The sequence below is a fragment of the Tachypleus tridentatus genome, chromosome 10, assembly GCF_004210375.1.
Source record: "Tachypleus tridentatus isolate NWPU-2018 chromosome 10, ASM421037v1, whole genome shotgun sequence".
Classification (NCBI taxonomy): Eukaryota; Metazoa; Arthropoda; class Merostomata; order Xiphosura; family Limulidae; genus Tachypleus; species Tachypleus tridentatus.
Genome location: NC_134834.1, coordinates 38,617,057 through 38,632,447, shown reverse-complemented (window position 1 = coordinate 38,632,447; position 15,391 = coordinate 38,617,057). Strand labels below are relative to the sequence as shown.

The 15,391-nt window shown below is 34.6% G+C and overlaps 3 protein-coding genes across 4 annotated transcripts in view; 1 reads left to right on the top strand and 2 right to left on the bottom strand.

The window, feature by feature from the left end:
- Positions 1–1,382, top strand: part of LOC143229092 (synaptic vesicular amine transporter-like) — a 60,960-nt gene extending 59,578 nt beyond the window's left edge. For both annotated transcript variants that reach the window (XM_076460910.1, XM_076460911.1), the window contains one exon: positions 1,000–1,382. In XM_076460910.1, coding sequence (XP_076317025.1) covers positions 1,000–1,107 — 108 coding nt within the window. In that variant the 3' untranslated portion in view covers positions 1,108–1,382. The remainder of the gene's footprint in view (positions 1–999) is intronic.
- A 10,353-nt stretch (positions 1,383–11,735) lies between these two features.
- LOC143228338 (uncharacterized) lies at positions 11,736–14,883 on the bottom strand. Its single transcript, XM_076459608.1, has 3 exons — positions 14,761–14,883; positions 11,920–12,736; positions 11,736–11,885 (listed from the first exon to the last, which is right to left on the bottom strand). Exons 2-3 carry the CDS (start codon positions 12,229–12,231, stop codon positions 11,736–11,738), a joined length of 462 nt encoding a protein of 153 aa, XP_076315723.1. The 5' UTR covers positions 12,232–12,736; positions 14,761–14,883.
- The window catches only part of LOC143229090 (fucose mutarotase-like), a 37,684-nt gene continuing 36,189 nt past the window's right edge, over positions 13,897–15,391 (bottom strand). Inside the window, exon 6 of the mRNA XM_076460908.1 lies at positions 13,897–14,942. Within this exon, the coding sequence (XP_076317023.1) occupies positions 14,903–14,942 (40 nt within the window). The 3' untranslated portion in view covers positions 13,897–14,902. The remainder of the gene's footprint in view (positions 14,943–15,391) is intronic.

Sequence of the window (15,391 nt, the reverse complement as noted above, 5' to 3'; positions counted from 1 at the left end):
TAAAAAAACATTATTTTAATTAAAATTTCAACTTTTCACAAACGATATAAGAAAAACGGAACACGATTTTTAACTTTGATTTTTTTTTTCTATTCCATTCCATAAGAAAATGAATTGTAGGATTATTTTGCAAAACATGTTATAAAGTATTTAATGATCCAAGACAAATGATTAACAATGATATTAAGATGTTTGTTGTGATGATATAGATTTAAAATTCGAAGTTTTATTTTACTTTTCAAAATAAACAGTTCACTTTTCTTAATTTCGTAAAAAATATATAATCCGAAAAAAAATTGTTTTTATCACGTCAACTGTGAATATAATTGAGAAATCCATTCAAATTTGATAATTATCTCTCAGAGTAAACACTTAAGCACTTTAGTAATGTTTGTGGCCCGGCATGGCCTAGTGCGTAAGGCGTGCGACTCGTAATCCGATGGTCGCGGGTTCGCGCCCGCGTCGCGCTAAACATGCTCGTCCTCCCAGCCGTGGGGGTGTATAATGTGATGGTCAATCCCACTATTCGTTGGTAAAGAGTAGCCCAAGAGTTGGCGGTGGGTGGTGATGACTAGCTGCCTTCCCTCTAGTCTTACACTGCTAAATTAGGGACGGCTAGCACAGATAGCCCTCGAGTAGCTTTGTGCGAAATTTCCAAACAAAAAGTAATGTTTGTTGTAACACTAGATATTAGTCTCAGTGTTATCATAGTGCAAATATTTTTAGCTCGTAATTAAGCAAATAACTATATATTAAGTGTAAATGTATACTAATGAGCTATGTTTCCTTGGGTTAGATAAGGAAAAATACGGGATCGAGTTTTTCTTTTCTTTTTTACTTTCACAGATTTATTTACTTAACGTATTTATATACAATAATTTATTTTGTATGTATGTATGGCTTGTTTTTCATAATGCTTTAAGTAAATGTTTTAGCACAGTTCAGTTGATATTTAAAACTAAGTCGAGATTAATTTCTGTTGTATGAACTTCATATTAGCCTATCGTGATGGACTCCTCCCTGGAAGAGGATTACCAGTCGGTAGGAAAAAGAACTGAAGGTCTCATCTCTTACTCTCGTTTCTTTAATGAAGACGTGGAGTGGTAATTAACAATGTTCTCCGACATCTTTAACTGATGGTGTGTATTATGACCTTAAAGAAAGAAAAAAGAAAGTAAGTAGAAAACTATGAAAAATTCATGAGGAGGCGCTTCAAAAAATGAAGACTGAAGACAAGATAAAAAGAGAATAAAATAATTGATACGATTACTCGAAGTTTTTACGAAGAAGCAGCTGACAAAAAGTTCTAAAATTTTTGATGAAAAGCTTGTAAACATTTCTCAGTGATTAATTTGAAATAAAATAAAATTAGATTTTATTTACAGATGTCTTTTTTTTTCATTTAAGTAACTTATAGCTTAATCAAAAAAATAGTTAAATAGACTAAAATACATAGACCTAAAAGTATGCATGTGTACATAAGGTAAATAGACGAAAAAGAGATGGATAGACTGATAAAAGACAGAATCATGTAATATGTTCTCACATAGACGTATAAAATGGGTAGATGGACATTCGATAGAAAACTCGATAACAAAACTGATACAGGCGTTATACAGATAAATGTGAAATGCATACCATTCCGCCGGGACTATATCGGCTCGAGGTTTGATTACTTTGTTTAAAAGTATAACTGAATGTACCAGAATTGCATTTTGATTTATATGGCATTATGTAAGTAGTGTAGTGACACTAAAAAATGATCATTTTTTGAGCAAAATATTCATAGATTCTGATAATAAATTTCTATTCATATCGTGAAATTAGAGTTATAAAAACGGAGATATCCCCTGTGTGTAAGGGCAAAGGAAAAAAACTATGGATGAAGGTGGAGAAACAAAACCAATCAGAAAGAAAATGCAACAAGTAGCACCCTGAGTCTATGTAGTAAGTAAAATGCAATGTTTTGTAAGAGTTCATTTTACGAACACAAAGAGGCCCGGCATGGCCAAGCGTGTTAAGGCGTGCGACTCGTAATCTGAGGGTCGCGGGTTCGAATCCCTGTCGCACCAAACATGCTCGCCCTTTGAGCCGTGGGGGCTTTATAATGTGACGGTCAATCCCACTGTTCGTTGGTAAAAGAGTAATCCAAGAGTTGGCGGTGGATGGTGAGGACTAGCTACTTTCCCTCTAGTCTCACACTGCTAAATTAGGGACGGCTAACTCGTGTATCTTTGCGCGAAATTCAAAAACAAACAATTTATTCACTAAATAAATCACGAGAGTACAACCTCATGTCATCATATATTTCTATACTCTTCTGCTACATTAATAGTGTTTGTATGCCACTACTAGGAAAGTCGGTGTCAGTTTCATCATATACACAAATTTACTCGAAATACAAATGTTTAATTAAACGGTTAGTGTTTTAATGCAGCTAAACTAAATGTTAGGCTCCCTAGTGGCTCAGCGGTATGTCTGTGGACTTCAAACGCTAAAAACCGGGTTTCGATACCCGTGGTGAGCAGAGCACAGATAACCCATTGTGTAGCTTAATTCAAAACAACAACAACAACTAGATGATAGAAGTAAATAATAGCTGAACGATAAACCCAATCATACTCGCAAAAACATAATAAAATAATTCACTCCCTCACACACTTAACAGGTGTGTTTCTCCAATAAAAAAAAAAGACACTAAGTAACAAAACAGTTGCATCTCAAAATTATCCATAATATTTAGAATGACTTATTTTAAGTTATTATTATATTGGTTGCATTTGCCTAAATATGAATGTGCTTCTACATTTGTTCTTTCTTTCATAATTGTTTGACGCCTCTCAGTGGCACAGTGATATATGTGCAGACTTACACCACAAAAGCCGGGTTTCGATACCCCTGGTGGACAGAACACACATAGCCCAATGTATAGCTTTGTGCTTAACTTCAAAACAAACAAACAAACAAATGAGGTGAAGCTGTAGCGTATCCCAAACTTTCTTGGTTCACGGTGCCCTAAGTGTCTCATCATTTTTTAACGGCGCCTATAGGCAAAATGAAAAAAAAAAAAATCATAACAGTTCCGTTTATTAAATAGTTAGGTGCACACATCTTAATGTTTAATAATTATTTATGTCCTAACAACTTAGTAGCCGTTTGACAGAATAGTACATGTAAATTGAAAGTAAAAACAATATTTTTATTTCATTTTTGAACAATCACAGTTACTAACGGGACGTGTGCACCACGTCTGATTGAACACCCTCATTTCCTGTTCCACATTGATTTTTGCGCCGTACTTGCTTTTTATGACACGTGGGCACTGCACAGCTTCTCAAACCTTAGAATCTGATTGGACACCCCCACCCTTATTTCCTGTTCCACATTGATTTTTGCGCCGTACTTGCTTTTTATCACATCAACCGCCGAAAACCCAGCTTTGCAGAGATATGACGTCGCAAATGGAATTAGGATTCACTGAGCTTTAGCACTTAGCAGCGGATATTCATCTTTTACTGATATCCAAAATTCAGTTAGTTCTATGTTTCCAAATTTTGTTTTTAAAGTCTTGTCACGAGACAGATCAATAAGATTTTCTTCTTCTGCCGAGGTAAATTCAGATATTAGATCCATGCAAACTTCTTTATATCTTCTGGAAAGTAATTTTCAAACCAGTCACTGAACTGTGTGAGGTGTTCCTCAAAAACAGATTTTAATTCATCAGTCAAATCAACTTCTTTGGATGTAACAAACTGCTGCAACGGGGAGAAACAGTATTTGCCACCATCTTTATTCATATTTCTTCTCCACAGTAGTAACTTTTTTTCTGAAGGCTGAAACCTTCTCTGTGAGTTTCAGAATGTGTGTGTTGCTTTCCTTCAGAGAGAGATTCAGTGCATTCAGATTTTCGAAGAGATCACACAGGTATTGCACAAGTATGCTAATTTTGATAAAAAAAATCAATATCCAAGAAGTTTTAAGTACATTTGTGTTCTTTTTCTCCTAGATAAGAATAGAGTTCTTGTCATAATTCGAATACACGGAACAGTACATTCCCAAGGTAGAGCCATCGTGAGCTACAGTAGTATAACAGAAATGTGTGCTCAGACCCTATATCCTCACAGTTTCCTAAAAAAACCTCGCCTTCTGTGGCCGAGTTTTTATAAAGTTCACCATTTTCACCATCAGGTTCAGTGGACCAATAGGTGCTTTGACGCAAGGGCTATCCCTGTGGATTATGCAGTGGGCCCATAGTGCATCAAGAGCTTTACTTCGTGTAAGTGCCTGCAATCCTCCATAACAGCCGAACATAGAGTGACCACCATCGATACAGACGCCAACGCATTTAGTCCAGTCTAAGTTGTTTTCACACATAAAAGTGTCAAGGATCTCAAACAAATCTTTAGTCTTTGTACCTGCAGTGATAGTTTTACAAAAGAGAAGGTCTTCCACAATTTGGTCACCATCCACGAACCGTGTGTAACAACTCGTGTGAACATCCTTGTTACTATCCGTCGCCTTATCTATCTGTAACCTGAATTTCTTCCCCTTCATTTTTTTTTCAATTAGCTTATCGTTGAGGTCTTCGGCCATGTGTTGGATCCTACGACTGATAGTATTGTTGGATAAAAGCACCTTTGAAGCAGTTTTCCTGTAGATTCATGAACCATAATATTCACCATATCCACTACAGCTGATAAAATCAGTTCTGCGATGGTGTGAGGCTTTTTACATTTCGCGACTCTATATACCACCTTGTAGGATGCTAGCAAAGTATTACTTGGTATTGATGCTTGTTTCAAAAATGTACCTTTTTGTTCTTACAATTCCTTTAACTTTCTGGTAAAATAATCACGGGATTTACTAGCCATGTTAGGATGATTGGTCTCTAAGTGGCATTTTAGTTTACTTGGAAGCATGCACTCTGGAGCTAAAACTTTTAGACATAATACATACTGCAGACAGGATGGCAAACTACAGACCAGTAACAAAAATGTGAAGAAACGGAAATATCGAATATATGAAGACAGTTATCTAGATTTTGGTTTTACTTCGGTAGTTTGCCATCCTTTTCTTCACTCTCACACTTCTTATTAATGTACAAAAGTCTTTCCATTTTTATGCACAAGGACTAAAAATCAACAGAATAATTCACTAAACTTCGCTAGATCTCGCAGACACTTGGTTACAATACCCTTTAGTTATTTCGATTACTGACGGACCCGGAATGTCGACACGTATTTATATACAAAATTTATGAAACGAGAAAGTTCGAGAAGTTTCTGGCGTAACCGGAAGTACAAGTAAACAAAAACATATCTCAAACATTCGAGAACGTCATCGAAAGAATGAAGCGCGATCTAATGTTAGAACTGTGAACTACTTCGAGCTAGTAGTTCACGCAGTGTCCGACAGATGTCAATATCAATGTGTTTCCCTCGAAAATTTGAAAATACAGCGGCGCTCCTGTGAGTTCGCTGCTTCTAAGCATCAACATCCAAGGTGCACTTGCTTCCAAGAAACACGAGATCGAAGACTTAATAAAAGATACTAACCCTGATATTATTATTATAAGTGAGACATTAATTTATCCCAAGATTGGATTCAAAATATGCAACTATACGTCAATAAGAAAAGATAAAACAAATAATCAAGACACCAACAGAGGAATTATGTTATTATACAAAAACCACCTTTCCGTTACTGAAATCAAAATGGACAGTAATAATGAAAATATAATTGTAGATATCCTCTTGGAAAACCACTCGATAATAACAGTAGCAGGTATATAAGTGCAACTAAGTGCATAGACATAAATCTCATCCACAACATCTTTTCCCACAACCAAAATACAATTGTAATAGGTGATCTGAATAGCAAACATAAGAACTTTGGATGCAAATTTACAAACTCGCATGGCAGACACCTATTACAATTCATAGATGATAACAACATAACCCTTATTAACGATAATACACCTACGCATACTACCTATGCAACAAACTCAAATGATATCTTAGACATCTGTCTCACCTCTTTTAATGCTAGACAAAAGCTAATAAATTTTAATGTGGGAAAAGATGTTGACAGCGATCATCTTCCAATATGGTGTGTCTTCGATCTCACCCCCCCCCATAAAGATAAAATCTATAGACAAGACAAATTTGATTATAAAAAAGCAAATTGGCAAGAATTTCAAAAAGTATTAGACAACATAGTACCAGATAAAATTAACCATACAGCGAATAACGAATCTGAAATTGATTTTTACAGTCAAATAATCATGGAGTGCCTTCTAAAAGCAGCTACGGACACGGTACCAAAACAACATACAACAACAAACAACGCATGGAAACCAACCAAACAACTATTAACAATGATAAAACAACGAAGACAATTAAAAATACTATTCATGGCAACAAGAGAACAAGAAATAAAAACACAAATTAACAACATTAGAAATAAAATTAGAACAGAAATTAAACAGCTAAAACAAGAAAAATGGAATAACTTCTGCTCTCAACTAAATAAACAAACCGACCCTAGAAAGTTCTGGTTACACCTAAAAAGATTCACAAATGAACCCACGACAAGAAAATACCCAACACTGGAACATAACAACACCTTAGCACAAACTAATAAAGAAAAAGCAGAAGCCTTCAGACATCAATTACAAAACACATTTAAAACACACAATGACCTTGACATGAAAACTATTACTACATGTAACAAATAACATAGAATTATACAAACCACATTGTCCAGTCAGCATTATTAACAGCAACACTAATAACACATATGACTACAATACCCAACTACTTACCAAAAAAAAAGTACACTAACTGAACTCAAACAAGCAATCACAAATTCAAAAAACAAAGCACCGGGAAATGATGGAATACAAACAATTCTTCTCAAAAAAGGCACTCCAAAATTATTTGACCACTATATTTAATTTATCTCTATACTCTGGATACATCCCAGTTTTTTGGAAGCAAGCTAATATATTAATGTTCCGCAAAGAAGGAAAACCAGCCAATAGGCCAAATAGTTATTGACCGATCAGCCTGACTAGCTGTGTAGGCAAAATCCTTGAAAGAATAATAAGTAATAGACTCTCCACATTTTTGGAGATTACTTCAAAATTACCAGAGGAACAAAACGGATGTAGAGAATATATGGACAAACAGATCATTAAATTAGGTTAACTGAAACGATAATAAATAGCTTTAATAAAAAAAAGAATGCTTTTTTGTTTGTTTGTTTGGGAATTTCGCACAAAGCTACTCGAGGGCTATCTGTGCTAGCCGTCCCTAATTTAGCAGTGTAAGACTAGAGGGAAGGCAGCTAGTCATCACCACCCACCACCAACTCTTGGGCTACTCTTTACCAACGAATAGTGGGATTGACCGTCACATTATACACCCCCACGGCTGGGAGGGCGAGCATGTTTAGCGCGACGCGGGCGCGAACCCGCGACCCTCGGATTACGAGTCGCACGCCTTACGCGCTAGGCCATGCCGGGCCAAAATGAATGCACTGTCGCTTGTTTCCTCGATATTGAGAAAGCATTCGACACTGTATGGTACAGTGGTCTTCGGTTCCGTATATATGAAATGGGACTACCGCGTGGAATTATTCGCTGGTTGTCTAACTTTATGGAAAATGTAGAATAAACGTAGAGGGACCTTTCTCGAAGTTCTTCACTTCAGAAGCTGGTGTCCCTCAAGGAGGGGTGGTTAGTCCTATTCTCTTCATCATGTATGTGAATAATATGCCACTTAAAGACCCAAATCATGGATACTCGTCACAGTTCGCTGATGATGTAGCAATTTGGAAAAGTGCCCCTACACCAGAAATAGCAGCCACTAACATACAAGCTCAAGTAAACAGATTAAGTGAATATTGCCAAAATATAGAATTAAAATAAACACAGCGAAGACACAATTAATGATAGTTTCAAAATCAACGAAACATCAAAAAGTACAACCCCAGATCTACATGAACGGAGAGCTTCTCCAGACTGCTTCATCTGCAAAATTTTTAGGGCTAACATATGATTCTAAACTTACCTGTAAATAACATAAAAACTAAAATTTTGCGAAGAATAAACTATGCTAGGAGTCTAACTGGTAAAAATTATGGAACAACACCTGAAAACATTATTAAAATACACAAAACATATATTAGACCAGTAATAGACTATGCAACTCCTGCATAGATTAACGTAAGTGAAAAACAATTGCAAACCAAACTCCAAACATTATAAATACATTAATTACAACAGCATATAGTACCTAAAACCACTTCCTCAAAGTTCATGTACAAATATTCAAATACACAAACTATACCAGATAGATTTCTACATAGTACAATAAAATATTTTGATAAAAATTGGCGAAAAATGAGTTGTTATGCGAACTAGACAGATAACATCCACAAAACTATGTTCACCCGATAAAATTGACGATGAAATCAACAAAAAAAAACAACACTTTATCAACATCAACAAACTTCCTCCAAAAACCGTTGAAAAAATTATACACACACACCTAGATAAACAACAAACAAACGGTAAGAAAATCTCAAGGTACAACAAATTACAAAACTTTAGATTGTTTAATACTATATATTCCCGACACCAGCGAAAAAATAACCAGCATATGGAAAAAAAAACAACTTATAATAACGCAAAACATTCCAGTAAACACCAAATTTATTCAAAAACCAGGTACAAAACTAAAGTTCACACTACGTAAAAACTACACTGACAAGCACAACACCAACATTATTTATAAAATACAATGCAACAACTGCCACGAGATTTATATTGGAGAAACAAGCATAAAAATGGAAACCAGATTCAGTGAACACACACAAATACCTTCAAACGTTTTTGAACACTACAAATCAATCACAGAAAACACCCAGATACTAAGTAGGGAAGCAAATATAAACAAATGCAAAATGAAAGAAGCATTACTTATTACAACTAAAAAGAAAATTAAACCAATGTAAAGGAACATCTTTATACCTATACTAATTAATAACCTAACATATACTGCAACGCCACCTACAATCCCGTGCCCGTTTATACTCTCGTCCCTTCGAAGTGTGTCCGGCAACAGTCAGTTGCAAACTCTCTTTGTTAACCTGCAGATTACCTAAGAAGATAGAAACGTTGTTGTCTACTTCATTTTAATAAACGTTTTAATATCCATACAAGCCATCTTGAGAGACAGTGTTACATACTTTTACAGTGTTTCTATTAGCTAAGATGGTATTGTTACCAAGGGTAGTGTTACTTTAGGTAGACAAGTTCCACAAGATACCTGCTGCTTTATCTTTAAAAGTCAACAAGACAACTGTTTTAACATACATATTTCCATTATTTGAATTTAGCAGTTATTGTAACTAATAATTTACTTTACATGCCTTAATCATTCGGTAAAGGGCACTTATTTTGCTACAGTTAAATGTAATAAATGAACGACTTACTCTTTATCCACACTCTTACAAACTGTGTAGGTAGCAACGTCAGGCTCGATAAACTTTAATTGTTAGGCCATAATAAGGTCGTCACGTGGTCACACAAATACAAAAGAGTGTTACGAAGAGTAGTCGTTCTGTAAACGGAGGGTGATAAGGTCATTGTTTCAACGCATCAACAATATGTAGATTTAATTACATGCAACAATATTATTGATATGACATAATAAAAAGTTCGAGATATAATATTTCTTTTTTTAAATTTTTGTTTGCATAAATTGTGTCCGGCATGGCCAGGTGGTTAAGGCGCTTGACTCGTAATCAGAGGGACGCGGGTTCGAATATCCGTCACACCAAACATACTCGCCCTTTCAACCGTGAGGGCGTTATAATGTGACGGTCAATCATACTATTCGTCTGTAAAAAAGTAGATCAAGAGTTAGCGATGGGTGATGAAGACTAGCTCCCTTCCATCTAGTCTTACCCTGCTAAGTTAGAGATGGTTAGCGCAGATAGCCCTCGAGTAGCTTTGCGTGAAACTTAAACAATAAACATAGTCATGCTTTCGTTTCTACAAACCAGAAATTCTATTCTGTATCTTTCATTTGAACTTATTAGTTTTTCAAATAAACATAAATTATAAATCAAGTGATTACTTCAGAGATTTTTAGTTGCATGAATTACACTATTCAGTGTTGTAACGGATTTACCGTTATACGATTATTTTAATACCTAGGCTTGTTTTAGCGTACTTTTTCGCACGTGACGTATATTGTTGAATATGTGTTGTGCAAGTTCCGCCTGTTCTCTAAATTTGTATAGGATTTTTGAGAGAAAGAATCAACAATATTTGTCTCGGGAAAACGCCATGTTTTCGAACATTGTTGAAACTTCGAGAAACTCGCGTAATTGGTATATAAAACCGACGCGCCGAAAGAAGAATATTATTAGTCAGTTACAGTTAGTGTTATACTCTTCGGATGCTATAATTGTAATTAACGTCTATTAATCGGAAGCCTACAGAATTTGACCAAGAACGTTTATAAATTTCGAGCATTACAAACAGTTCAACTTCAATGAACACTTCGGACGTTAGAATTTTCTAAAAGGACATTACATACTGTCGTCAGTGAAAACTTACAGGTGTTTCAAGTTTAGCCAGCTGTCAAAAGAAGTATGCAAATATATCAACAAAGAATTAATTTGCTCTTCATGAACATGGATAAAATATTCAGTTCTAGACCAGTTACAAGACTCAGTATTGTTTGCCAGTTTGTAAAACTGTTTGTTGTATATAAACCATCATTTGTAATAACTATTAGTAATAATCGTTATTATAAATTGTATTGTTGTTTATATATTGAAATTATGTGTTAAAAAAGAAAATTGTGTGCATCAATCTTGTTGGTAAATATCATAAATTTAATACGTATTAACATTTAATTAAATTCTAAATTAAAACTAAATATTTGGTTATTTGAATTAGTAATACGTAACACAATAAATTGGAGACTTGTCCGAAGTGAATTACAATGCCTATCGGTGTTCATATATAAAACTCAGGTTTCTTCGTATTATCATCCATACTTAACAAAACTTTACATTTTATAATTTTATTGGATTAGATTACTTATAAATTATTTTATTTACAAATCAGTGTATAAGATCTTATCTCCTTTATGAACGATAATGAACAATCGATTAAAATTTTACTTTAATTATTACACGTGATAATTTTCATAGAATCAGAAAGTATAATTAGCAGACACAAACAGGATACGAAATCGCGATCCTCAGATTGTGAGGAAAGTATCCTAACTATCTAGCCATATCAGGTCTTATCCGTTTCAAACAACATACATTAGTTGGCTGGCGGGATATTAAATTACTTCTCATTTAAATTGGAATATGTTTCAACTTTAAATATTATTACCCTTGTAACACAGAAAAACATGTTTCAATATCTAAATATCAAAGTATTTGACATACAGTACTGTGTAAGAGTGTTAGAACAAAATAAAAAAATGATTTCAGACTACTTTTAAAGAATAATTGAAGGTAAATCATAAGTGAAACATCAAAATTTTATTGATCTTTATATTTAGCACAAAAGAAACTCGGTAGAAGTGCTTCATTTCAGCAAATAGTTAATATTTTGTTTCCCTCTTTTGCTTTAATCAAAGTGTTCTTTGGAATTTTACATCAGATGTCTCCAGTACATTCCCATAAAGTTGATCTGTCACGATCTACTCAACTGGGTTGAGATCGGGACTCTGTGAGGGCCAGTGCATATGGGTTGAGATCGGGACTCTGTGAGGGCCAGTGCATATGGGTTGAGATCGGGACTCTGTGAGGGCCAGTGCCAGGGCCAATGCATATGGGTTGAGATCGGGACTCTGTGAGGGCCAGTGCATGGGTTGAGATCGGGACCTGTGAGGGCCAGTGCATATGGGTTGAGATCGGGACTCTGTGAGGGCCAGTGCATATGGGTTGAGATCGGGACTCTGTGAGGGCCAGTGCATATGGGTTGAGATCGGGACTCTGTGAGGGCCAGTGCATATGGGTTGAGATCGGGACTCTGTGAGGGCCAATGCATGGGTTGAGATCGGGACTCTGTGAGGGCCAGTGCATATGGGTTGAGATCGGGACTCTGTGAGGGCCAGTGCATATGGGTTGAGATCGGGACTCTGTGAGGGCCAGTGCATATGGGTTGAGATCGGGACTCTGTGAGGGCCAGTGCATAATTTGAATGATTCCAGCTTCTTTTTCAGCTATGTAATTTCTGCATAGACTGGATAATGTTTTTTATTATTTTTATAATAGAATCCGTTATCGATAATACATGACAGATCAGTATCTGATGGTACTTGTGCTTGTGTATTATTCCATCTATTTTGCAGATATATCTTTTGTCACCTTAGAATAAAAACACCTTCAAACCATCACACTGCTTCTACTATGCTTCATTGTAGGTGCTATGTATTGAGGCATCTTTCACCAGATATACAACCTACGCTTTGAACCAAATATTTAAAAATTTGGTTCATCAACCCATAACACTCTAGTTTTGTACAATAAGCAAATTTCAGTCTCTTGGCCATAGCAGAAGATCAACTGTTTTGTAACTGCTGCATAACCAAATATTCCATTCTCGTCAAGTTTTTTTGATACTGGAGATCTGGACAATTTTCTGTCATTTGGTACATGATTGTTTATCTCAGTGACATTCTTCTTTCTGTCTCGAAGGCTACATAAACAAAGATACTTAACGTCAGTGTCAATTAGTTTAGGTGTCCTGCCTCTTATTTTCCTATTTTGAAATTTACCTGACTCGGTCTCACGATCTATGGTGTACTTGACAGTGTTTAAGAAATATTTCAAGTCTGTAGTAATTTGTCGGAGAGTCCAAACAGCATCATGTAAAACTTTTATGTAAACTTTCTGCTCTATCTGCTATTATCTACTTTCTTTAGGCCGTGACATGAAAACAAAACTTAATATATAGTGTTAAACACTGTTATTATTAAGGAGTGCTATTAAACTGATTTCTTCCAGCAATTACCAGTACCGAATGCTAGTTCTTTGCTAGCTTCTTTATCTATAGTTAAGAATGGGATAACTTGAAAATTATTTCAGACCCTAAATTTCATCAGTGTGTTTATTCAAGCAGAATCCTTAATGACACGCCCTTGGTACAAGTATATGTTAATTCTAAAGAATGTTAAGTATTTTCACCCTGCCTCATTCAGGTGTCAACAGGGACCAACGAAGCATTACCTTAGTGTTGAAGTTTACATTCTGTAATAACATGGAAGAATCAATCGCATAAAATGGAAAGAATGACAAAATATTCCCTCGTCCTAACACATTATTGTATACATACTCAGATATACAAATTACATTAGATATATAAGTAGTATTAACTATGTTAAAGAACTATTTCTAGTATTTTTTATTATCACTCAGTCAATGCCAATCCCATCATTATAAATTGGTTCTGATCAACCCTGTATTAAGTGAAAAGTTTCGCTATAGATTAATCAAATTACATACGGTAAAGAAGAACAGCCTCTCAATCATCTTGGTGGTATTTTCATAAAATATTAGATAACTCTGACAGGGCTAAAAAACATAACAGATTAGTCTGTCCATTGTAAGTGTTAAAATTCTCACAGAGCATTACGAAACGGGCTAGTGAAGACTTAAAAAGTTTAAGAGACATGTGCAACGGGTATTTGTTTTTGATTAAGCTACCGTCGAACATCGAAACTATGTACATTTAAAAATAGTTTTCTATATACACAAAATAACATCACTGGTATTATAATTCTTTGATTATTTCACTTTAATATATATAAAAAAGACTTCCATTATTCTGTAATAAATTAATGATATTGAAAAACAAAATTAGTAATTATTTTGCACAACTTTATTTTTCTCTCGTATAACGAAACACACTTTGGAAGGGCAAGTTATATACCATCATAATTATTAGTTTTGAAATACATAGAAAATAACATGAAATATTCTTTTCAATGTGACCAATGAGCAAAGGTCCTTAAAATATCTTGCAGCCCAACTTTGTATGTGTGACCACATGGACGCTGAAAAGTCTTATGTTGACAAAATTATCCACACTGTTTGTGTCTGACTTTTATAATTCTTAAACTTCTGTTTCCACATTGTATGCATCTGATTTGCTATGAGTGTTTCAAGTTTAAACAGTCTGAAAGTTGTGATATTTTAAGTAACAGTAATCAGTAAGTCACTCATTTATAAAATTTAATGATAAGACAAATACTGATTATAACTATCCCATTCAAATAACATGTACGGTTTGTGAAACACTGAAATAAGTTGTGTATTCCATTCTTTCAACGCCAGATAAAAATTGTTAAAATTATAAGACTAACAATACCTATATTTATTTACATGCTTAAATGATTACACCTTCACGAAGTTAAGACTGCACACCTAACTTTGCATGTTATATTTGAACAAAAAATACGCGAGTTCTAGATTGAAACTTAGTATGCTAGGCGTAACAACTTATTTGCATTGTAAACGTACTGGATTTATAAAACGTGAAAGAAAAAGGTGTGTTATTTCTTATCACAAGAAACTTTAAACAGAATTTCTAGGTTATTTGTCCATTTTCTATAAACTATCGAAATATTTGTTGTTTTTGGCACACTCACTCTCTATATATGATTAATGGATTTGATTTATTTACACTATCATAGGAGTATACATTTAAATATTCTTAAATACCTGCGTATGTGTATTTTTCTTATAGCAAACCCACAGTGAGCTGTCTGCTGAGCCCACCGAGGGGAACTGAACCTCTGATTTCAGTGTTGTAAATCCGTAGACTCCCTGCTGTACTAGCCGGGGGTTGCGTATGTATGACACTTTACAGGTCTTGAATTTGTACAGTGAAGGTCAGTTTTAACCTATAAGTAAAGTGCACAGCTGATTCACTTTTCAAATCTTTTGTGTAATTTCTGAAATAATAAAAGCTTGATTACTTGTAGAAAGTATTAGTTTGTTATAAAATTATTAAAGTAACATTTTTTTTTCTTATAAACGTTGAATTGTTATCAAAACTTTAATCACTTGGTCCTTTGACTAACTACGAAGTATTGCGAAATATATTTGTTCATTCTAGACATAATTTTCTCTGTGAGTTCCAATGTCATTCAAGCATGTTACAGTAAATAATATTTTGACATTGTTTATATGAAGAAGTCAATCCTTTAAAAATTCGTGTAAAATTAAGTAACATGTATAGATATTGTCCCAAACTATTGAAAGTTTTAATTATTTCATAATAAAAGTTTGATTGATGATTTAAAATGTTGCATAAATATTTTGTTTATTGCATGATATCATCCTTTTTAGG

Bases quoted from the DNA above. Each gene is read 5' to 3' on its own strand.
- LOC143228338 (XM_076459608.1), bottom strand. From the start codon at position 12,231: ATGCACTGGCCCTCACAGAGTCCCGATCTCAACCCATATGCACTGGCC. The intron at 11,886-11,919 runs GTCCCGATCTCA...TGGCCCTCACAG, and splicing joins ATATGCACTGGCCCTCACAG to AGTCCCGATCTCAACCCATA.